At 62.4% G+C, this 21,881-nt stretch overlaps 2 protein-coding genes across 2 annotated transcripts; both read right to left on the bottom strand.

Annotated features, from left to right (window-relative positions):
* Positions 1 to 2,169: 2,169 nt before the first annotated feature.
* Positions 2,170 to 2,556, bottom strand: QRFP (pyroglutamylated RFamide peptide). Its single transcript, XM_074924071.1, has one exon. The coding sequence runs from the start codon at positions 2,554 to 2,556 to the stop codon at positions 2,170 to 2,172; it is 387 nt and encodes a 128-aa protein (XP_074780172.1).
* A 2,285-nt stretch (positions 2,557 to 4,841) lies between these two features.
* Positions 4,842 to 21,446, bottom strand: FIBCD1 (fibrinogen C domain containing 1). The gene is made up of 7 exons (XM_074923966.1): positions 21,343 to 21,446; positions 15,967 to 16,443; positions 14,885 to 15,044; positions 14,003 to 14,139; positions 8,406 to 8,502; positions 7,852 to 8,031; positions 4,842 to 7,553 (listed from the first exon to the last, which is right to left on the bottom strand). The coding sequence occupies exons 1-7, from the start codon at positions 21,412 to 21,414 to the stop codon at positions 7,294 to 7,296; spliced, it is 1,383 nt and encodes a 460-aa protein (XP_074780067.1). The 5' UTR covers positions 21,415 to 21,446; the 3' UTR covers positions 4,842 to 7,293.
* Between the last annotated feature and the right edge of the window lie 435 nt (positions 21,447 to 21,881).

The following is a 21,881-nucleotide window of genomic DNA, read 5'->3' as shown; positions in this document are numbered from 1 at the left end:
GCTCTGACCCTTTTCCTCTTCTGGACTTGAGAGCAGGAGCCCAGGCCCCAGCATCACTCAGCAGGTTTCCTTTCCCTTCCTACAGCAGACGGTGCCACTTTTCCCTGCAATGATCCATCACGGCAAAGCCAGGGATTTAGCAGCCCTCACTAACCCAGCGTTACTCCAAAACTCTTTCCCCTTTCTCCCTCCCGTCCCTCCCCCCAGCTCCAGCGCAGGGTAAAATTGATCAGTGCATATTTATTGATGGTTTGAACACTCAAAAGAAAGGGGAAAAAAAAAAAAAAAAAGAAGAGACGTTGCCATAGAAACATCGATAAAGCTCCAGTCTCCTCTGCTGTGTGATGCGAGCGCTGCGCCTGCATCCCCCGAACCAGCGGCCTTTGCTGGGGTGGGAGGCAAGAGGGATCGGAGTTGGGTTTGGGGGTGCCCAGGGTTGGGGGGGGCTGCACGGGCTCAGCCACCGGGTTTGTTGGTCACCGCTGTGGTCCCTGCGGTGCGAGATTGTTACTGCAGCAGAGATGCAGGGGAAGGAAAATGCCCTTCCTCCCCTTTGTCCTCCTGCGAGGGCCAAATCCTGGCATCGTCTGTGTCCCTGCAGAGCTGGAGTCCCTCCCGTTCTGGACCCGTGGGGCTGGGAGGAGCCCACTCCTGTGCCTCCATCACTCCTCCCTCGACCTGCCAGCCCCACGGCTGGTGTTTTCTTGCAGATTCCAGCTCGCCTCCATTCAGCCTTCAGTTACACACCGCTCCCGCTGCGAGAACAGCTCGTGCCGGCCCTGGCAGCACTGTATTAAGTGGTCTGTCTGCTTGATGGATATTACAATGCACCTCTTGGAGCCTGATTTTTTTTCTTTTTTCTTTTTTTTTTTTTTTTTTTCCCTCTAACCAAGTCCTGCCACGGTCTTTGATTTTGAGAGTGCAATTTAGCGCTTGCAAATCATTGCCCTGCTTCATTTTTGTGCCTGCAATGAAATATTAGCAGTCGTTAGGTGTCTAACTTGCAGTTAGTGCCTGCAAGCCAGGTAGTTAGACCTCTGATTACTAATATCTCTGCCTGCAGTGGCAGGCACAAAAGCAAACGTCATTGTTGGCATTGGCAGAGCTAAATCTGCCCAAAGGAGAAGGCAGCCGCTGAATCGTTGGGCTTCTCCTTCGCAGCTGTGGCTGTGCTGGCTTTTTGGGGCTAATGATCCCCAAGGCTGCACCGCTGGCAGCAGAGGGGACCGGAGAGCAGGAAGACACAAGCACCCGTTGGTGGCCCCAGGTAGGCGCAGGGGTCTCTTGGTTCAGCCCCTCTGCACCCAAGTTTCTGCAGCGGCTACAGCTGGGAATAGGTGGTGGTGAGGCAGATTAGGAAGGGCCAGGCTTTTAGGCAAGAGCTGGGGTGATGTGATAAGGACGCTGAAGGTCAGTCATCACCATCTCACCCCTGCAAGGATGCCGGTGGCATCTGAGGACGAGTCTTGGGGTTGGAATGTGAGCAGGGCAGTGGGACTGCAGCAGGGCTGATGATGCCTGGGCAGGTTTCCGTGCTCATGCCAGGGATTTCTAAGGACAAGATTTTCTCGAACCCCGCTGCTCTGTCCTGGTTTGCACACAGGAGCTTAAGTGGCATCTTGACACTAAGCAGAATTTGCTGCCGGAGGGACTTTTCCTTAATAGGCAGGAGAGCAGCAGCTCTGTGACTCCATGGGGAGCTCTGAGGGACCTTCTCCTCCCCGACAGTCCTGCCCTGGCTGGCAGCTGCAGTCCCCAGGGGACTGTCACCTCCAGGACTATCCGGTTGTACCTCTCCAGCCTTGGTGCCTGGCCCTGCTGCCTCTGCCTGTCCTGGGGTGCCATCCCTGCTCTCTGCCTGCACTGCGGCGGTGGGACCCAGTGCGGGCCCTTTCCCTGTGCCCCAGCAAAGGCTGTGTGTGACCGGGGAAGGGACAGGGTGGCTTCTTTTTAAGACACCCTCCTCTTCTTCCATTGCACCGGCTGGAAACAAGGATGTCAGATCTGGAGCAGGGCTGCAAGTGGAGTAAACTCGGTGACCCCCCCTCCCCAAGGCAATCCCAGCAGCAAAACCCCCCAATACCCTTTTGTCTGAGCAAACCTATGTGAGATAGAAGGGAAGGATGGGATGGGGCGACCCACAAGAAAGGGGCGATCGAGTCCAGGCCCTCATCTCCCAAAGCGGAAGGTGAAGCCCCCTTTTCTCCTGTTGTAGCCGTTGAGCTCCTCGGCCAGGTTCCCCAGCGTGCCACTGCGCTTCTCCCCTCCCGCCGGCAGCAGCTCGGAGCCCCCCTGCCTGCCCGGCCGCTGCCCGGCCCCCTCCTTGCCGTAGCCCCGCAGCTCCCGGGCGATGCCCAGCAGCCTGCTCAGCTCCTCGCTTCGCCTCCGCTTCGCTCCTGCCCTCCAGCCGGCACCCGGGTCCTCGGCTGCCGCTCGCCAGCTGGGCTCAAGCGGGGTCCCTTCCACGGGGTGTCCCGGCTCCTGCCGCTCGCTGGGGGGGAAGCAGACCCCCAGGCTCAGGAGGAAGAGGCAGGACAGAGAGTAGGGTGCTCTCATCTGGGGGAAGCACAGGAATGGAAAAACACATCGGTAAACCACAGAGCATCCTCGGGCAGCAGCTAAAGCAGCAGCGAGGGCTGTCCTCAGCTAGCGTGAGTTCCCCATCCCTGCTGCAGCACCCACAAACCAGCCCTGGCACCCCAACACCCTGCGAGCAAACCCCTCCAGCACCCACCACTCCTCCTGCAGCCTCTACGCCAGCACCTGGCTGCAGTGGGGGTGCTGAGCTCGCTCTGCCTCTTTCAAACCTGCCCCCCTTCATCTTTAGCAACTCCGTGCTCACAAATTACAGCCTTGCAGCTACTTCCCTGGTTGGCAGCCAAGAGCCGGGCTCTGCTTGGCTGGGGCTGGCTGAGTGGGCTATTAGCCGGGCAGGCTGATGGGCTCCGGAGCTGCCTGCTCCTCTCAGAGGCACTGCGGGGAGGACTTAAGTGCATTCACCTGAGCCGGCCTTATCTTCCCAACGCGCAGGTCCTACCTGCAGCGCCTGGCTAATGCGAGTGCGGAGGAAGGTGCTCGACATCCCTCTGCTTTATGGGGCTCGGAGGTGCCCCGCCGGCAGCAGGGTCTGCTGAGCAGAGCGGGGGGAGCACGGTCCTGGGCCGCGTGCAGCAATGCCGCAGGCACCCAGGGTGACCTTGAGCACAGCCAGGGCTGCTCTGCCTCCCCTTCCTCCTCCTGCAAAGGCTCAGAAAGGGAAAATGTTTTTTTTTATTATTATTTTTTTCTGCCGAAGATGTTGCCTTAAAAGCCCTCCTGCAGGTGATGGGGGCCAGGGGGTCTTGCAGGGTGGGGTGCTGCTGCGGGTGCTCCTTGCTCCTGTGCCAGACCCAGCTTAGCCCCAGACCCCGCTTACCCTCCCCAGCACCCCCCCTGCCTGTGGGCTTCGCTCTGGGGTGCTCCCTGCCTCATTCACACTTTGCTGCTGCTCTGAGCTCTCCCCTTTTGCACCCAGTTGCCCATCGTGGAACCAAATCGCTAGGTGCAGCCAGAGCAGGGAGCACCTTCCCAGCACCAGCGCTGGGTGCTGCTGAGCCCCACTGCGGGGGTTGGGGGTGCCAGGGGGTGCCCTGCCTTGCCCTGCCTGTTGCTCTCAGCTGCCTCCCACCAGCCTTCGCCTCCTCGCTGGCTGCGCTGCCTGTCGAGGCACAGTACAAAGCAGGCAAGCAGGGGAGGACAGACGGACAGACGGCCGCTAGCAACTCACCTCTCCACCTTGGCCGATGCCCCAGCGCTGCCTGCCCCGGCCCTGCTCCGTGACGCCTCGAGCCCGTGCCCGGACTGAGCTGGCCAGCCCGCCTTGCTGGCCATTAAATACCCGCCGGCGCTAATTGCCATGTCACCCCTCGAGCATGTGGCCGGCTCGCAGGGCTGTGGCTGCCCAGAGCAGAGGCTGGGAACCCTGCGGGGAGGGGGCTGGAGGGGGGGACGGGGGCTGGCCAAGCCACCACAATGGGAGCACATCGCCACCGCTAATTAACGCGCCTCCTTCGTTTGCCGCCTCGTTTGGAGGAGTGTGCGCCACGCTGGAGACGGCCTTGAGTCCCTGGCAGCGGCGCTGGTGGGAGGGAGGGTCTCATCGGGGGGCATGAATGTCCCCCACCCCCTTGGTGGATGTGGCTGTTTGGGGTCCCAGATGTGTGTGCAGGTGTGGTGGGGGCACAGGCACTGGCGGAGATCCCTGCACCCCCAAACCCTCTCAGGGACTGGACCTGCACGCACAAGCCTGAGTGCTTCCCCCATCCCTAGCCGGTGCTGGCAGCCACCCCTGCTAAAGCGTGGGACCCCGACGCCTGGCACTCAGCTGTTCCCTCCTGGGTCCGTCCTGGCCTGGGGCACAGCGGGGTGTGGGGTGGGCAGCACCCAGCTCAGCAGGAAGGGGTTGGGGCACCCCTCGGTGCTCTGCCCATCAGCACAGGCACAGGGGAGCGGGTCCCCTCGGCACTGAGACCTGCCACCATCCTCTGTCCCAGCCCCAGGGCCACCTGTGGTGCCTGGGTTTGGCTGCAGCCCCTGGAGCCCTCAGAAGCCTCCACTGCCCCGTTCCTGCCCCGCCGGGTCTCCCCAGCCCTCCCCAGCAGCTTTGCAGAGTGGTTTGGACAGGCCAAGCCCACGACGGGCCAGTTCCTGGGGATGCCACGCAGTGAGCCCGGCGCGGGGATGGAGCCATCCCTGGCAATCCAGCGCCACTCCCTTTGCCGTCACCGCAACAGGTTCCTCCGGCGATGTCCCCGCCCGTGGGCACAGCCACTGACACGCCAGCTAACGATGAGTTCCTTTTATTAAGGAGTTTAGAAAGTCCACATGTACAGCGTGGGACACCACTCACACACGACCTAGACTTCACGGCACTGCTACACAGCACGACCCAGCCCAGGGCTCCACCAGGAAGGTACGTGGCCAGGTCCCGGGCCCCCCAGATGCCCCTGCCCACCCCTCCCCGGAGAGGTGTCACTGCAGATGGGTTTAGTCTAATCTGGGGCCGCAGAGCGACACATCCGCTCTCGGGAATAATCCTGGGAAATCCTGCATCTTGGCGTGGATTAAATACTTCTCGCGCAAGTCGAAACAGAGTCATTAGGGAGTCCTGGGTGACACAGGCAGTTACACAAGGGTGTGCTACCAACAAGCGTCCTCCCCCCAGCACGGAAAAACACCAGTGGAGGGATCCCGGGAGGGGACGAGCCTTCCTGCCCGGGGCACGTGGCTCCATGTGCCTTCTTGTCCTGAAGGCGAGTGCTAGAAAACCCAGCTACAGCTAATCCACTGAAATAAATGAACAAAAAGTAAAAGACAGGCGTTGTGCTCCCCGCCTGCATGGGACCCTTTCCAGAGGGGTCCGGCGAGGCGCAGGAAGCCCCTCGGGAGCTGCCGGGGACTCCTGCTCTTGTGCTGGCTGGGAAATGCCACCACTGAGCTCCCCCAAATCCCATTGCTTGGGAAACCCAGCCTGGCTGGCTGTTCCAGGCAGGGACAGAGCCAGACAGAGCCTGTGCTCAGAGCTCATCCTCACCCGAGGGCTCCGAGAAATGTTCTGGCGGAGGGGAAAGCTGCAGTGATCCCCAGTGCATTGTTTGTCCCCGCTTCCCCAGCAGGACAGACAAACAAGGACTTGCCCAGCAGGCAAAAGGGTGCAACCAGCACAAGGTCCGAGGTGGGGAAGGCTTAAAAAAAGAAGCACGCAGGGAAGTACAAATCTGCCACAGCCAGGAAGATGAGCCTTTGATCTCTCTGTGCCTTAAGCCTCCCAGAAACAGGAACGGCGGGAGCTTTCCTCCCCTTCTCAGGCAGTCTGTCCGTCCAACAGTGTTTCTTGGGGCCAGGGCCTGGCACAGGGGCTCTGCTCCCCATTGCTGCCGTACCACAGGCAAAAAATCATGTATAGGGTAGCAGGATTCCACCTGTCCCCCTCCCTGTTCCTACACAGCCCACTCAGGCTTGGGTTTTTTGTTTTGGTTTGGTTTTTTACAAAATTGCCAGGTAGAGTCCTTCAAGGGAGCCAGAGGGAGAGGTCAGCCCCACACCCCGTGGCAACTCCTCCTTGGGTCAGCTGGCACAAGGCATCGCCTGCTGCCCAGTTATCAGGGCCCTGCAGATGCTAAGACCCACTCAGGTCTTCTTTTTGCAAAACCTTAATGGGATTTGAAGAAATGAAAGGCTTTGAATATCTGCAGGTGCCGAGCCAGAGCGCGGCTCATCCTTGGGTAGAAATGAATGCGGGTCCCCAGGCTGGGAGCGTGCGGAGGGGACTCGCTCTGGGACACGTGGATGTGCTGGCCAAAGCAAGGGTTTCAGGAAAGGTCACAGCTTTTGGATGGCAGAAGTCTGACATAAATCCAAGTGGATCTGTTTGGGAGAGAGGAGCTGTGAAATGCAGGCAGAGCTGTGCTGGGAAGAGAGCTTTCCTCGCCTCCTCCTCCTTGCTGTGCTCCCTGTTTCCCCAGTGTTGCCAAAACAGCTCCATGCCCTGCTCAGTTCTTTGCAGCACCACGTTGGCTTGCTTTGGGGTGTCCCAACCTGCCAGGAAGCTCCAGGAACTGGGACAGTGGGGACAAAGGAGTTTTTAGTTGTCCCTTCCAGCTGCATTGCCCTTGCAGGGGGAGAGGTGAGCGTTTTGCAGACCGGAGAAGGAATCGCTGGTACAGTCAGGTGTCTGTAGAGGCTGCAACTCAGCCGAGCCCTCCCCATCCCCAGGGGCACCATGGGGTGAGCTGGAACAGTGGAACAGCAGCCCCATCCCTGTCCCAGGGACTCTGCAGGGCTCAGGGGCTCCCCACGGCGAGTGTCCCCCCCATCCCTCAACAGCTCGGCCAGGCCACTGCTGGGTGTCTGTGCCCAAAGCGGGGATGAACGGAGGTGCCCAGCCTGCCTGGGCTGCTGCATCCCTCCCTCCCTCTATTCCCTTCCTCTCCTTGCCAGACCCCGCTGGGCACTGCTCCCCAAATCCCTGCATCCTGCTGCTCTCTCTGCCGCAGCCATAAGCACCAGCTGTGGGTCACGCTCTGGCCAGGAGACCCGTTTTGGCTGCAGGGGAGCCATGGCAGTAGGAAGAAAAGGTCCACTGATGTCCATGGGTGTCCGGGAGATAAACCCACCCTTGATAGGGGCACGTGCTCCCCAGGGGCCCCTCAAAGATGGGCCGGCCCTCAGGGAGGATGGGGAGGATGGCAGCTGGGGGGTGGTGGGGAAGGGCAGGGGGCTGGGCACGGGGGGGGGGGTGTTCATGCCATCCAGCTAATTCTCCTCCCGGACAGGCCGGATCTTCATCTCGGTGAACTTGAGGGAGTACTGCCAGCCGGTCCAGGAGGACCACTCGATGCCGTCGGCGTAGGAGCTGTGGTGGCCCTTGAGGTACTGCCCGTTGAGGTTGGAGGTGTGGCAGTTGCGGTACCACCAGGCACCGTGGTAAAAAGCTGCGCAGTTGTTCTCCGAGTGGTCGTTGTCCAGGTCCTTGGTAGTGAACTTCATCCCGTTGTGCTTCAGGAAGGAGTCGCCTGCCGCCAGGGGAAAGGAGCCGTGATGGGCCCTTCCAGCCCCTCACCCTGCCTTTGGGCTGTTTCCCACCCCAGCGGGCTCCTGTGGGCACCCCAATGGGGCACTTGGGGTCACCCACCCTGCAAACACCCAACTGCAGCCCCTCTCCTTCCTCCAGCTCCCCATGGCTGCAGGGACGCAGCCAGCACTGCTGCCAGCGCCGGAGGAGACCACTAACACCCCAGCGAGGAGATGTGGTGGCCGTGGGCTCCCCTTGCCCCATGGGACCACGCGTGTCCCCCCACACCATCGCCCTACCTGCTGTCCCCGAGTAGTCAGCGATGGAGACAGGGTACCCGTCCTCCTCGGGGTCGACGGAGAAGAGCCCCACGCCGAAGCTGCCGTAGTGGGCAAAGGCGGTGCCGTTGTCGAAGTCCTCCAGGTCGATGCGGAGCTCGTAGCTGCCCTGCACCGTCAGCACGTGGATCCGCTTCAGCCCTGCGGCGGAGGGAGGGGGTGAGTGTGGGGACCCCGGTGGGGAGGGGGTGGCCAGGGGTGCCTGGGGAGGGGGGTTGGGGCAGGACAGGGAGCGGTTCCCACCCTCCAGCCCTCACTCTGTGGTTGCTGCACGGCCAAGGGCACGTGCTCAGTTTGTGGGCAAAGAGCCCCATCGCTTCCCTGTCCCTGTGCAGCCACCCAGTCCCCTCCCCACCTGCCCTGGCCATCACTCTTGGGACGTGGGTGCTGGCCGGGGGGGGTGTCTCAGTGTCCCTTCCTTTGCAAAGGAAACCCCAGACCTCCCTGGGAGAGGGGCTGGGGATCCCCAGGCTTTGCCAGCCCGCCCCAAACGGAGCACTGCCAGCCTCACGCACCTAACCAGTGCTCTCCTGTCAGCTTCCCGAAGCCATCCCGGTAGGCTTCCCAGCCACGGAAAAAGTTCACGGAGCCATCCTCCCGCCGCTGAAACACCTGGGGAGACACGTGGGGCATCAGTCACGGGGCTGCTCCGAGCCTGTGCACCCCGAGCAGCCCCTCTGCTCCCCACCCCTCCCCACCACCGCCTTAGTAGACACAGGCACAAATTAAACCCTTTCAACTCAGTTATTACACAGGGAAGGTGGCGAGCAGGCCCCCAGGGAAAGGCCGGATCATTATCTGACTGCTCCAGGGATGGGTGAGTTGGGTCAGATAAAATCCTTCGCCAGATCCTCTGCCTGGAAATGGAAGCGGAGCTCAGGAAGCCCGCGGTGTGCTCCTGCGGGAAGGTGGTGGGTGCCCCTGGGAGCGGTGGGCACCCGGCACCCGGCTCGAAACAGCCTGGGCTCTGCCATTACACAGGAACGGAGGTGAGGATGGATGGACAGATGACACGACTTGGGGTCTGTCCCTGCAGTATGTGCTGCCCACACGGTCCTGCAGACAGCAGGATGCTCGGAGCTGTGTAAGGATAAGCAGCTGAATTCCCCCCACCGAGTACCCCCCAGTCTCTGCAGGGCAGCCGCCCCGTTATCAGGCATCGTTCCTGTGATGGCCTCGTTAGTCATCCCAGAGAAATTAACTGTGGGGCACCAGCCTCCTCGACTCTCCCAGAGCCCCCAGTTCCCCACCAGATCACTGGGGCTCAGTGCATTTTACCCTGGAGCCTTTCCCTTTTCCTCTCCCATCTGCATGTCGTACCCTGTGTGTTTCATCCCCTTTTATCCATAGTTTCAGGTTTGATTTATTGACAATGATCCAGAAAATACTGCTCTATGTCCAACCATTTGAACTTAATTAAGCCTCCAGCCCTGGATTAATTGCATTAAACTCGACTGAGCCAGCCTGCCCAGTTGCCACCAAGCCCCGTGCTCCCGTGGCATGGCGGTGGGGGGCGGGGGACACGGGGCACTTGGTGGTTCAGGAACAGCTGCCCTGTGTGCCGGCAGCCAAGGGGCCAGAGCACCCTGTCCGTGAGGCTGGGGTGTGCTGCTGAGCCCATTCACCCCGATTCCAGCAGCTGAGGCTCAGGCAACACCACCGAGCCCCCGCGCCGGGCGGGAAGCTGCCGTGCTTTGCTCCGTGGCCGGGATGCTCCTTCCCAGCCTCCCCCCGGCTGCTCCTGCCCTTCTGCACATCCAGGGTTTCATCCCAGCATGTGGAGGAGACCCAGCTCATGAGCTTTGCACTGGTTTGTCCCTCACCAGATGGACACTTTCGGGGCTGTGGGTGCCCCGGGCAGGCTCCAGCACGCTCCTTGGCATGGCAGGGCTCTGATCCTGCTGTACTTACCTTCTAGAATTAGAGCCTTAATTTTTATCCCTGTGTTGAGCACTTGAGAAGCTGTGGTTAAGCTCGTTTAAAGGGGCTTTCTTTGGGCTTGCTGGGAAAGGGGGATGGATGGTGTGGCTGGACAAGGGCCCGAAGCTGATTTTCCTCATCCAACATCCGCTCTGGCCCTGCTGCACAGGGAAGGCGGCAGAGGCAGCACCGATGCTCCTTCTTAATCTGCTTTGACCCGCAGTTGTAAATAGGCCAATTGCCGGAGCAGTGCCCAGGGAAGCGTGTGGGGCACATCTCTCCTGGCTGAGCCTTGGCTGAGCCCTCAGCCCGGGTCCTGGAGGAGCCCTTGGTGCCCCAGTGCCTGCCGGGCTCAGCTCCAAGGGGCTGGAATCTGGGATGGGAGGGCTGGTGGGTGCTGGAAGTCCAGTGTCCTCCTGAATCTCCTGGTCCATCCTCATCACCTCTTGTACATGGTTCTTCCTTGTGTTTCATGCGTGCACCCGCCTCTCCCGCATGCAGGTGGGGAGGTGGGAGCCTCCTCCTCACCCGCACTCCAGGATGCTGCAGGCACCAGGATGCTGCAACACGGGTGACCCGCAGGCTCGCCGTGCGCTCCCAGCCCTGCCTCGCTGCTCTCTTCCTCCTCATCAAATATGCATCACCCCCTCTTAAGCAAAAAGGATTTCCTTCCCTTCTTTAAAGGCAAGGCTGAAATATTTATCTCCCCCGCTTTCTGCCTCCCCCGGCCACGCTGAGCTCACGGGGCAGGGACAGGCTCCTTCAAAGGCACCAACCCAGAAAAATGGGTTAAAAAAAGAGAAAAGCAGGAGTGCTAGCCTCTGCCTGCCATGGTGTTGGCGGCGAGGGAGGGCTCTGCTCCCTCTCCCCGCAGCCCCCATGCCAGTCCCCACCAAACCCCCACCAGACTCAAAACCCCGCCGCAGCCTGGGGACACACTCGGCCACCCCATCTCTGCCACTGCAGCGGTTGAGCCCCCGGTCAGGTTTTGGCAGCTGTGGCACAGCCACCACAGCCCCAGCTGCTGTTTCTCTGAGCCCCCATCACAGTGGGGAGACCATCTTCAGGTTCAGTCATGGAGAAGACAACCTCGGAGCATCGCAGGGCCTGGTCTCTGGGAAGTGCCAATCCCCTGCGATAGCCTGTAACATCGCACCCAGCAGCGCTGCCCGTCCCGGGGACCCGCCTGCTCCTGCCTGACCCCGCCAGCAAAATTGTCTTGTCCCATTCATGGCGACACATAAATCCCATCTTTTGGAAACAGCATACATTTCCCCAGGCTTGTCTCACCCACTGCCTTCGGCTTACCCCAGTCCATGTGTAAATGCATCAGCATCTTCTCAAACCCCCCCAGCCCGCTCCGGGACCCCTCCGGCGGGTGGTGAGCAGGCTGGGCAAAGCTGTCCCCGCGAGCATCCCCAGCGTGGCAGATGCCTGTGGAGCTGGAAGCTGTCACTTAACATCACCACAGCCCTCGTCCTGCTGGCACAGCCTTTTCTCCCACATCCTTTGGCTTGCCCACCACTTCCCAATACATGCTGTACATGGAAAATAATGCTGAAGCGGCTGGAATTGTCACGGAACTGTTATTTATGGGGCTGAGATGCTGATCCTGGGGGGCTTTGCCCTGGCTGGGCAGTGATGGAGGCTCAGGGGCACTGGGAGGAGTGTGGGGCATTTCCAAAAGCAGCACATCAAGAGGCAACTTTTTCAGGCCTCACGGGATGCTGAGCCTCCCCCGCGCTCCGTCACCCCGTTATTACTTTAATAAAGTGCCGGAGGGGAGTGTCAGAGGGGGGGGCCAGGGTCAGGCTGGGCAATTACAGGGCTGCAGCCTGGCACTGCGTGAGGCTCGGGTCAGCCCGGGGGAGTCACTGCAATTAAAGTCGGTGCTGAGCGCAGGACGTGGATGTTCCCGTGGGCACTTGTGGGCACCGACCCAGACCCATGCCCCAGCCGGCTGCAAACATGGCCCCGCCGCTGGCAGGCAGGACCAAGGGGGGGACAAAATGGACTGGGGGGGTGTGCTGGGGGCTCCCTGGCTCTTCCCTCCCACACTTGGTGTCACCCTGCCCTGCCTGGACGCCGATGCTGGCTGCCCTCTCTGACACATTTCTGCCTTTTGACTATGCAGACTGAGCAGCAAACAGCCCCAGAGCTGCAGTCGCTGGCAGAGCGCAGGGACTGCGCCCGCCCCGGCCTGGATGCGGCCGTCGCAGGGAGAGGCGTTGGTCTGGCGAGGGCTGTGCCTTTCTCAGCTGTCCCAATGCAAGGGATGGGGAACACCTAGGGACCTCTGCGAGGGGACAGGGTGACACTGCAGATCACGCCGTGGGGATGGGAAGGTGCTGAGCAGCACCCGGTGACTGACCCCAGCCGGGTTTCTCCCCCACGGGGCATCGGGACAGCTCTTCCCCCTGCCCCGCTCCCCGTGGTCTCTAAGCCATCCATGCAGGCTAAGGCTTAGCTCAGCAGCTCCCAAGCTCCCAAGTCAAAATTGATTCAGCTGCTGCCATCGCTTCCACCCACCCACCCACATGCAAATAAGCCCAAATGTCAGGAGTAATCGCTCCAGAGGAGGAGGAGGAGGAGGAGGGGAGGGAAATTTCCCAGGCTCTGCACCGCGGCGCCCAGCCGTGCCACAGCTTACCTGGAGCCTGGGTAAGCCAGCGCCCCAAGGACACCCCCCCCATCCCCATCCCCACGGGAGATGACTGAGACACCCCCTGCACCCCAAGGGACTGGAGGTACGTTTGGGAGCCTCTGCTGCAGAGCAGCCCCGAGACATGGGAGCCTGGGGCGAGCACCCTCGGCCCTGCTCTGGGTGCACCCATCTCTGGGACACCAGGAATTGGCACCTGGTTGGGCTCCTCTTCTCCTGGCTGAGGCAGGGCAGAGCTGTGGGTGCTGCCTGGTTGTGGTGCTGCGGGCAGCACCGCGCTGGCTGGGTGTAAAATCATTTACTTTGCCCCCTTCCCACCCAGCCAGAGCCCTCCTGGTTGCAGAAGCTTTAAATAAGCCCCTGAGTGTCTCGCTAATCACCTTGGGCTGCTCTTCAGGCAGTGCTTGAGCATGGCTGAGGCTAGTGGAGACTATGCACGGGGCCCTCCTCACCCTGGGGAGCGAGTGGGTCCCCCCTTTTCCCTCTGCGAGCCCCTCAGGAGCCGGAGTCCCTGGGGGCTGCGCTGTGCCTCAGTTTCCCCACTGGAGCTGCTGGTACCAACCTGTGCACGACAGGTTGCTCCCACCCAGGGTGGGCTGTGGGCAGACCGAGGCCAAAGGCTCATCAGCCCCCCGAGGGCAGGGGGGCTAAGCTCCCTCCTGGTGCTGCTCAAAGCTACTTAGAGGAATCAGATAGTGGGGATTTGTTTCCTAGAGTGCCCAGCTGGAGGAGTGCTGGCTGGCTCAGCTCGCCCAACGTGTCCTCAGTGGAGAGGCTGCTGGCCCACCCCTCCCAGTGAGCCCCCCCGCCACCTCCCTGGGACTCCCTCGCTTCCCTGACAGCACCCCAAGCAATGCTTTCCTGAGGAGGGGCTGCCTGCACCCAAAAGGGCCCCTGGGGCAATGGGGTTCTCCAGGCTTGGGGCTGCTCCCTGCCCCCAAAACTGTGAATATGGGGCCGCCGCAGCCGCTGAGGCAAAGCAAATGGGACAGAGCAGCCGGGCAGCGGGTGAATTGGTGCCACCTGGGCACCCCTGTGTTAGATGAGGTGAAATGTGCTGGGTTTGGGGTTCATCCTGAGCCTCAGCACCAGCTCTCCAGGAGCACCAGGACAGGGCAAAGCACAGCCATTCACTCCATGGCACAGCTGCAGCTATGCTGTGCCCCATCCAGGCACCAGCCCTGCTGAGAAGGACCAAACTCCATCCATGGCATCCAACTCCCTGAAACCACCCTCCAGCTCCAGCCAAGCTCCCCCAGCCCAGGGCAGGGCCACCGGGCTCTGACACAGGGCTGAAGCCAGCAGCTCTGCCGATGCCACCAGCACGGGTAACACAGACAAGGCTGTTTATTTGCTCGTTTCCCCACGGGACTGGGCAGCCTGTGTGCATGGCCAGACCCCGTTAGCATCCATCCCCCACCTCTATAACACATCCAAGGGCCGAGAGTGACATCTCCCACTCCCAGCACGGGGACAGCCCGTGGCCGGCGGTGGCATCCCCCAGTGCCCCCCAGCACGGCGGCAGCTCACCGTCCAGCCGCCCCCGTCGGTCGTCATGTCGCAGTAGACCTGGAAGCCGGAGGGATAATGCGTGGGGAAGATGGAGTAAATCCCATCCTCTTGCTGTCCGCTCGCATAGATGTCAAAGCAGTCTCGGGGCCGGGAGCCTGCAGCGTGGCATTGGGATGGGGTGGGACAAGAGGAAAGCTGGTTAATTAATGATCTAATTTAATGTCTTGCCATTTTTTTCAGGTTCTCAGCCTTGCTGCCAGCTCTAGTTGGCGGCTCGGTGCTGCCTTGCTGTTTCTCTCCTTCGATGCTCAGGGTAAGCAGTGCCCGGGGGGACACAGCCACCACGGGGACCCCTATCTTGGCAACCGTCAGGGACTGACCCCATGTCCCTGTGTGACGGCAAGGGCAGGCTGGGACCCAGCTGGGGAGGAGGGAGCTGATGCCTGGAGGCAGCTGCAGGCACCATGTGGGCATGTGCTCGTAGCCCCGGGACAGTCTTACTCAGCTTCATCTTAACCAAATGATGATAAATGTGACTGTTTATTCCGAGTCCCATGCAGCGCTGCCCTCTCCACCCCAGTGAAGGCAGACGATCACATCTTGCTCTGCTTTTGCCCCAGCTATGTCTGCGTGGGGAATAGGGGGGTCTGCAGGGGTGGAAAGTGGCTTTTGTGCTGGCTGGTTTATGGACAACTTGGGGGGCCACATGGTGAGAAACACCCCTTCTAGGACACAACTTTCCATCTCCCCCATCTACACACCAGCCCCCCCAGTGTATTAAATCCCCTCTCCAGACTGGTTTCCCCCATCTTGAGTGGTTTTCTCCCACCCCTCTTGTTAGGTAGAAACCTGCCGAGAGCAGCCCCGGGTGCACCCCTCTCCTCGGGGACACCATCTCACCGTTGGAGCAGCCCCGGGGCCGCGCTCCCCTGGCTGGTGCTCGCTGCAGGTCGGCCTTCAGCCGGGGCCGGGCACTGCCACGCTCCTTCTGCAGCGTGTCGAGGACGTCGCTGACGGAGCTCACCAGCCGAGCCATGTTGGTCTGGCTCTCTGAGAGCAGCTGTGGGCAGCGGACACACAGGGGGACAAAGAATTGGAGTTTAATGTGGTTAAAACCCTCCCATGCCCCAGCCCCTTGACCACCCCGCTGTGAGGATGCTCTGCCTGCTCCCACGGCTCCTCAGGTGCCTGCAGGTAGCAACACTCCCCACCAGGGTACGGGCTGGTGGGGACCAGGTGGGGACATAAAAGCCACAGCAGATCCCATATGGCATGTCCAGTGCTTTTTGGCCTGGGGTCAGGGTCCAGATAGCACCTATTGCCATCAGGGCTGAGAAATCCCCAAACTTGAGTGTGTTGGTGCCACCACCCGTGGGATGAAGAGCATTTCTGGACAAGGGATGGGATTGTGGAGGTGGCAGGAATAGCCGTGTCCTGAGACAGCCACCCGCTCTCTGCTGTCACCTGAGGCGACCTGGCTCAGGCGAGTGACATGGGGTGGCCGTGGAGCAGGATGGGGAGTGAAGCGAAGCAGTGGGGATCAAGCTGCCCCATCCGGAAGGAGATGAGGGACAGCAGACCCCCGCTGGCATAACCAGGTAAGTATTTCAACACAGCTCATCGCCTGGGAAATTTTTGGAACTGTAAATAAGCGGGGGCTGATTGCTGCATGAACCACCCTTGGGATGGTCCTGTGCTGTGCTCGGCTCTGCTCGGAGCCCCCAAACTGGACCCAAAGCTGGGAGATCCACAACGTGGGAGACTGCACACCCGGCTCGTTGGCACTGGGCCGGTTTGGCAGTGAGACACAGGAGGCTGATGAGCTGGAGCTGAATTTCTGCTTCATAACTTGGAATTCCCAAGCACCCACCTTGAACCTCAGCTCCTTCTGCTGGAGGTTACCCCTGGACACCACGGGGCGATGGGAACAGGGGGGGTCTGTCCCCAAGGAGCACTGTGTGGCACTCCCAGCCCCGGCTCACCTGGATGAGCCTGCCCTGCTCTCCCTGCAGGGCGCTGAGCTCCTGCCCCATGGCGCTGTGCCCCTTCTTGAGGCCGTCACAGTCGGCGCGCAGCTGCACGGCGTGTGTCAGCAGTTTGGCCACCTCGTCCGCCACCGTGACCAGCAGGGCCTTCTGCTGGCTCTTGGTGGCCTTGGCCTCGGCATCATGGTCGGTGACGGCACGCAGCAGGGAGGTCTGCAGCCCCTCCAGGCGCCCGAAGGTGCCCGCCGTGTCAGGGCAGTTGGGGTCGATGAAGATGTTGATGCGGGAGCTGTCGGCTTTCTCGATGGTGACCAGCGCGTTGGCCTCCTCAGGGTTGGTGCTGATGATGGGGGGTGACTCGGTGACGGGCGTGTGGTAGTGGTTCATGAAGAGGATGGCCCCCGTGACTGTCACTGCCAGGAGGACGGCCACCGAGAGCAGGACAGTGCACAGGATGTACCCGCAGCTCATCCTCTGCGGACAGAGAGATGGACGCCATTGGGACCCGTCTAGACAGACCCATCCCGGCTCCCCTTCATCCGAGAGGTGGGTTCAAACCCTCCCAGGATTCGGGGGGGGGGTCCAGTAATGAGGGAGGTGAGGTTGGACATGGTGGGTGGTGGCAGAGGAGGGGCTGTGGGGACCCCAGGGAGCCCTGTGGTTCTGTCAGGGACGCAGAGGCCACGGGCGAGCGCTCAGCAAGCAAAGCAGCGAAACCCGCCTGGGAGGCGGAGGTATGAAATAATAAAGAGAGCGAACGTGTAGCAGCCGCCTGCTCCCAATGGCATGTTTTATTTAAGGCGGTGATACTCAGCTGGAGCAGCCCAGGCTCTCAGGGAGTAGCGTGCGGGGCTCCCCGCTGCCCTGGGCACGAATATGGGAAGAAAAAAGAAAAACACCCCATGTCCCCCAGAGCAGGGACAGTGGGGGTAGCAAGGAGGTGAGGGAAGGCAGGGGCTGTCCCCAGCAGCTGTGGGTCGATGCTGGGTCATCTCCCAGCTGCAGGGTACCATGTGTTCCCAGCTCCCTTGCACCCTTGCTGTGTGCTGGAGCGGAGCAGAGCTGCTCCCAAAGCCCTTGGACCTGTCCCAGAGCCTCCCGGTGAGGGGGGGTCACTGTGGGAAAGGTGTCCAACCCGCCCTGAGCCTTTCCAGCAGCAATGCTGCTGCCGGCACCCATCAGCTCAGCCCATGGGAGCTGCTCCGTGCACACCAAGAGCCTTTTCTCCTTGCAGAGCGTGAAGTGCCGAGGCCGTCAGTGCAGAGGGAGCGAGCTGCCACCCAGCCTCATCAGCCCCCCGTCCCCCCCGCCACCTCCCCTTCTCATTACACCTGCAGGACAGAGGCTGTGATTTTCCCCTGACCCTGGTCACGGCTGTCACAAGGAATTGCAGGGCTGCCAGAAAACTGCAGATTCGGAGAGACAAAGACTACTTTCCCCAGAAACGAGGGGAAAATTGCTGCATCTGCAAAGATTTCCCAGGCCCTGTCCCCTCCTGTGCACATCTATCTGGAGTGACACCTTCCTTCAAGCACCCTTCATTTCATTCACGCTCCCGCAACCATTTGCATTAAGGTGACCCCAGCTGCGGCGGGGCTGGCCAGCCAAGGTCTGGGGGGGCCAGGGATGCTCCATCAGCCATGGGGGATCCTCCAAGTTTCTTCCTCAGCCTGCGGAGTGAGGCTGGAGATGCAAAAGGCGCTGGGCTGAAAGGGAAGCCACCCTGCAGGGACCTCTGTAATGAGGCAGCCCCAGGCTCAGCTCCCCAGCGCACATTAAAAGGAGATGTCAAAGGCAATAGGGGAGCTTTCAGCAAGCAGAGGGTCAAGGGAGTTTGCCCTGTGTTTGCAGACATGAAATCCTGGCTTGGAGGCGTGAGGGGCACCCGGTAGCAGGATGGTGGCAAATGGAGGTGGGAGTTGCCCATCGCTGACATCCTCACGGGGACACCCAGGACCTCGGCGTGACCGGGCCCCTCAGCACCCTGCAAGCGCAAAGGGACAGGAGGGATGGCTGCTGACCAGAGGCCAACGTCGGGTGGTTTGGGATCCGCAGGGTGAGCAGGGACCGTGTCCCCATGGCTGTTGCGGCTATCACAGCATCTTCAGCTCCTCGGCTCTGCGCCCCCCTGTCCTGCACACTGCTGCTCCCCACTGTGCTGATGTCCCCAGCCTGAACCATGCCCACTGGGACACCTGGATGGGCTGCAACAGCCGAGGGACCTGTCCGAGCACAAAGGGTTCCAGGAGCAGAACTGTGCACGGGCAATGCTCCGCTTCCCGTGGCCACACAAATCCCAACTGGGTGATAACACACCAGAATCCTGCAGCTCTGCCTGGAAGCTGTATCCAGCTGTTTTCCAGCCTCTGAGCTCCAGCATCTCTGCCCTCCCACCGGCACCAGGAACTGGGGCAGGAACTGGGGGATAATCCCCTTCGCAAGTGACCCCCTCTGCTTGCAACCGCTAGATCCCAAGCGGTGGCAGCTTTACAGGTCCCATGGCATTTTTCTGGCAGGTTGCGTTACCTGGCAACCTGCGGTGGGGAGAGGAGGGAAATGCTCAGCCAGCGGCACCAGCAGTGCTCCAAATTGGGGTGTGGGTCCCCCCAAAGCCCCCCAGCACAGCAGCATAGCAGCTGCATGCCCAGCTCCCTGCGTGGGGGCCCGCAGATGCCTCTGCTGCAAGCTCCTGCCCCCACCATGCCCACAGCCCTCATCACTCCAGGGGTTGCTGCTGTCCCTTACGTGGGCCTTGGGCTCCTGGATCGTCTTGCCAAGGCTTTCAGGAAGCTGCAGGACATCCCCCTGCCCCAGTTATTGGTGTCCCCCTGGGGACATCCATCAGGCTGGAGAACCTGATGTCTCCAAATCGCTCCTTCCTAAGGAGAGCAGAAGCTGCGAGGCTGGGAGGTGCTCGGGCCAAGCAGAGCTTCACTTGCAAACCTGTTCTGGAGCTGGGGCTGGAGCTCGGGAAGGAGCCCCAGGCAGGAACTGAGGCACTGTTGCATTCCCGGCGCAAAGCTGAGCCGGGCTCTCCGTGCCCGACGCCTGGCCACTGTGCCCCGTGGGGGCTGGGTCCTTGGTGCCCCAGCCACGCCACGTGAGCCCTGCACCCTGGGGCTGTGCGGGTCCCTGCAGCCCCCGTGTCCATCATCCCCCCCACCAAGTGTCCCCCGGCTTCCTCAGCCAGCCAGCCAGGCGAGTGGCTGTGCTGAGGGGAGGACACAGGAGCTCTGGCACACGCAGCCTGTGGGGAGGGAAGGACACGAGCTGGCTTGTCCCCGGGACAGCCGGAGCAGAGTCGGAGCTGCGCTGGACCCGAGGAGCGGGGACGGATGGAGAGCAGTGGCAGGAGAGGCTGAGCTCTGCCGTGGGAGATGCTCTTTGAGGAGGAGATGCCCTTTGCTCCTGCCAAAGCTGCTGCTCTTTGCCAGCTCACCCGGCAAGCTCTGTGCTGTGGGACGGCGGGCAGCGACCGCGGGCAGCCCTGGGTGCTCCCCCTCTGAGCCGTGCCCCCAGCCAGGTACAAACCAGGACCCTGGTTGTGCTTCTGAGGCGGGCGGACGCTGTGGTTTGCATCACCCAGGCTCAACTGCTGGCGCAAACTTTAGTCCAGGCACCCCCACCTTACTTCTGGGGTCCACGCAGCTCCAAAGGAGCCCCACAGCAGCGGGGGCCAGTCCCCAAGCCCTTGCTCACCCCGAGCAGCTCATTTTGCATCCCAGCCACCCGCCCTGCACTGCCCCTGTCCCTCTCCACCCTCCCTGCCTGTCCAGCTCCGCTGCTGCTCAGCTTTGTGCAGGGCTGCAGCCCCCATCCCTGCTCACCCTGGGGCAGGGGCTGTACCCCAGCTGCCCCCCCCTGCACCCCGCTGCTCCCCGCGCCCTACCGGAGCTTAACGCCGCACTTCGCTCGCTCCCTGCAGACAAACGGAGGCAGATGGACTGAATCCCTCTCCCGTTACCTGCTCTCCTCTGTCATCCAAAGCCTGTCTGCTGCCGCTCCTACAGCACAGCGTGTTTTGCGGCTCGGGGAGAGGAGAGGAGCGGGCTGGCGAGACCACCAGAGCCGGCTCCATGGGTGAGCAGGCAGGAGGGCTGGGAGGGGTTCCCGCTGGTGCTTACGGGAGCCGGGAGCCCAGCACCGGCTGCACAGCACACTCCGTCCCTCCTTTGCAACCCCCTGCAAGAGCCACCAGCTCGGGGCTGTGCTGTCCAGCCCCGTACGGGTGGTGGGGCTGGATCCATCCTGCCCAGCTCATCCTCAGGCCTGGGGGGGGGGAGCACGGAAGCGGGGGGATAACAGCTCCAGGCGGACGGCAGCGCTCGGACCCCTGGGTGGAGGGGCTGCGTGCCAGGGAGGCCGCTGTGCTGGGAAGGGGAGAGGAGAACCAGGTTTCTCTCTCGGGGGTATGGGGGGGTGGGTCTGGGGCCTCCTGTGCTTCTCGGGGTGGGCAGCCCCTCTCCAGCCAGGCGAGGAAGCCGCTCAGGCTGCCGGGGAGATGAGGGCTCAGAGAGGGGTGTGCAGGCAGCAGAAGTCAGGCAGAAGTCCCTTGCCTGCACCGCTGCGGGCAGGAGGGGGACAGGGAAGTGGCAGAGCAGGGTGGAGGGGTGTGAGTGTGTCTCACGGCTGCTGCCCCCCATCCTCGCCCAGCGCCGGGATGCAGAGGGAGGACAGGCACTGCCAGCTCTTGGCTCCTTGACTCCGGGGCTCTGTCAGGGCTTCGCTTTCCCCCGGCTCTCCCCTCGCTCCTTCCCGTCCCGGCCTGCCCGTGCCCTGCCCAGGCAGCCATGCCCGCTCTCGCTGCCCGCTCGCTGGCGCCGGGCCGGAGGCGCCGGCACACGTGCGGCCGGTGGTGCGAACAGGCTGGGGCACGTGTCCGGTCCCCCCCGCGTCGCCGCTGGCTCTGCCACCGCTTCGCCGCACCCCGCCGCAACGCCAGACTCTCACCCCCCCCCCCCAAAATAAAACATCCCAAGGCCTGGCAGCTGGGAGTCCGGGGACCAAGAGGGATGAGTCTGGCTGCAGCAGATGCCGAATCCCCTGTCAAGGGTTATTTAAGCGGTTTCGAACGGGCAGGGGTTCGTCACAGACGTGTGTGGCAGCCCCGGAGCATCACCCGCTGCCTGGCGCGGGGCAGCCCCGGCGCTGGAGGCTCTGAGTGAAAATAAATAAACTCAATAATTCGAGAGGGGGGGTGAAGGGAGGCAGCCCCGGGGGCTCTGCACGGCGGGGCGAGGGATGCTCACCCCGCCGGGCTGCACCGGGAGAAAAACTCGCTGGGGTGAAACGCGGGGGGGGAAGGGGGGGGTGTCGGTGGGAGCCCCGGGCTGTCCCCTGCCCCGCTGCCCCCCGCCGCCCCCCGCCCCGTACCTGGGATTTCTCCTGCTGCCCGTCCTCAAGTTGCGAGGCTCCTCCCATGGTTTTCCAGCGCTCGTTCCCCATCGCGCCGCCAACTTCCAGCCCAAGTGCCCAGACCCCCCACCCCCCAACTCCAGGCCCCCTCCCCGGCAGCGCAGCCCCCGGCCCGCCCGCGCTGCCCGGCTGGCCGCGGCGGGAGGACGGGCGGCGGCGGCGGCAGCGAACGAGGAGGAGGGAGGGAGGGGGAAGAGGAGGGAGGGAGGACACGGGCACGGGGGTGGATCTTCCCTTCCCGCCCGCCCCGCTCCCCCCCGGGGCTCCCCCGGCCCCGCTCCGGGGACACCGCCCGGCGATGCCCCGGGGACTCTCCCCGCCCTCCCACCCCCCCCCCAGCACCGCCCTGTGCCCCCCCCCCGGCCACCCCAGCGGCTCCGGAGTCACTCCGGATCCGAGCCCCCCCCCCCCCTCGTTTCTGCCTCGGGGGTCTGCAGCCCCGCAGCTGCCCAGATGTGGCAGCACAGCTGGAGGAGCGGCAGCAGGTAAGGCAGGGG

This window comes from Athene noctua, chromosome 20, assembly GCF_965140245.1.
Source record: "Athene noctua chromosome 20, bAthNoc1.hap1.1, whole genome shotgun sequence".
Classification (NCBI taxonomy): Eukaryota; Metazoa; Chordata; class Aves; order Strigiformes; family Strigidae; genus Athene; species Athene noctua.
Note: the sequence above shows the minus strand (reverse complement) of the source record. Positions and strands in the feature narration are given on the sequence as shown.

Bases quoted from the DNA above. Each gene is read 5' to 3' on its own strand.
- FIBCD1 (XM_074923966.1), bottom strand. From the start codon at position 21,414: ATGGGGAACGAGCGCTGGAAAACCATGGGAGGAGCCTCGCAACTTGAG. The intron at 15,045-15,966 runs GTGAGCCGGGGC...CGCTGCCCACAG, and splicing joins AGCAGGGCAGGCTCATCCAG to CTGCTCTCAGAGAGCCAGAC. The intron at 7,554-7,851 runs GTAGGGCGATGG...CCCTGGCGGCAG, and splicing joins TGACTACTCGGGGACAGCAG to GCGACTCCTTCCTGAAGCAC.
- QRFP (XM_074924071.1), bottom strand. From the start codon at position 2,556: ATGAGAGCACCCTACTCTCTGTCCTGCCTCTTCCTCCTGAGCCTGGGG.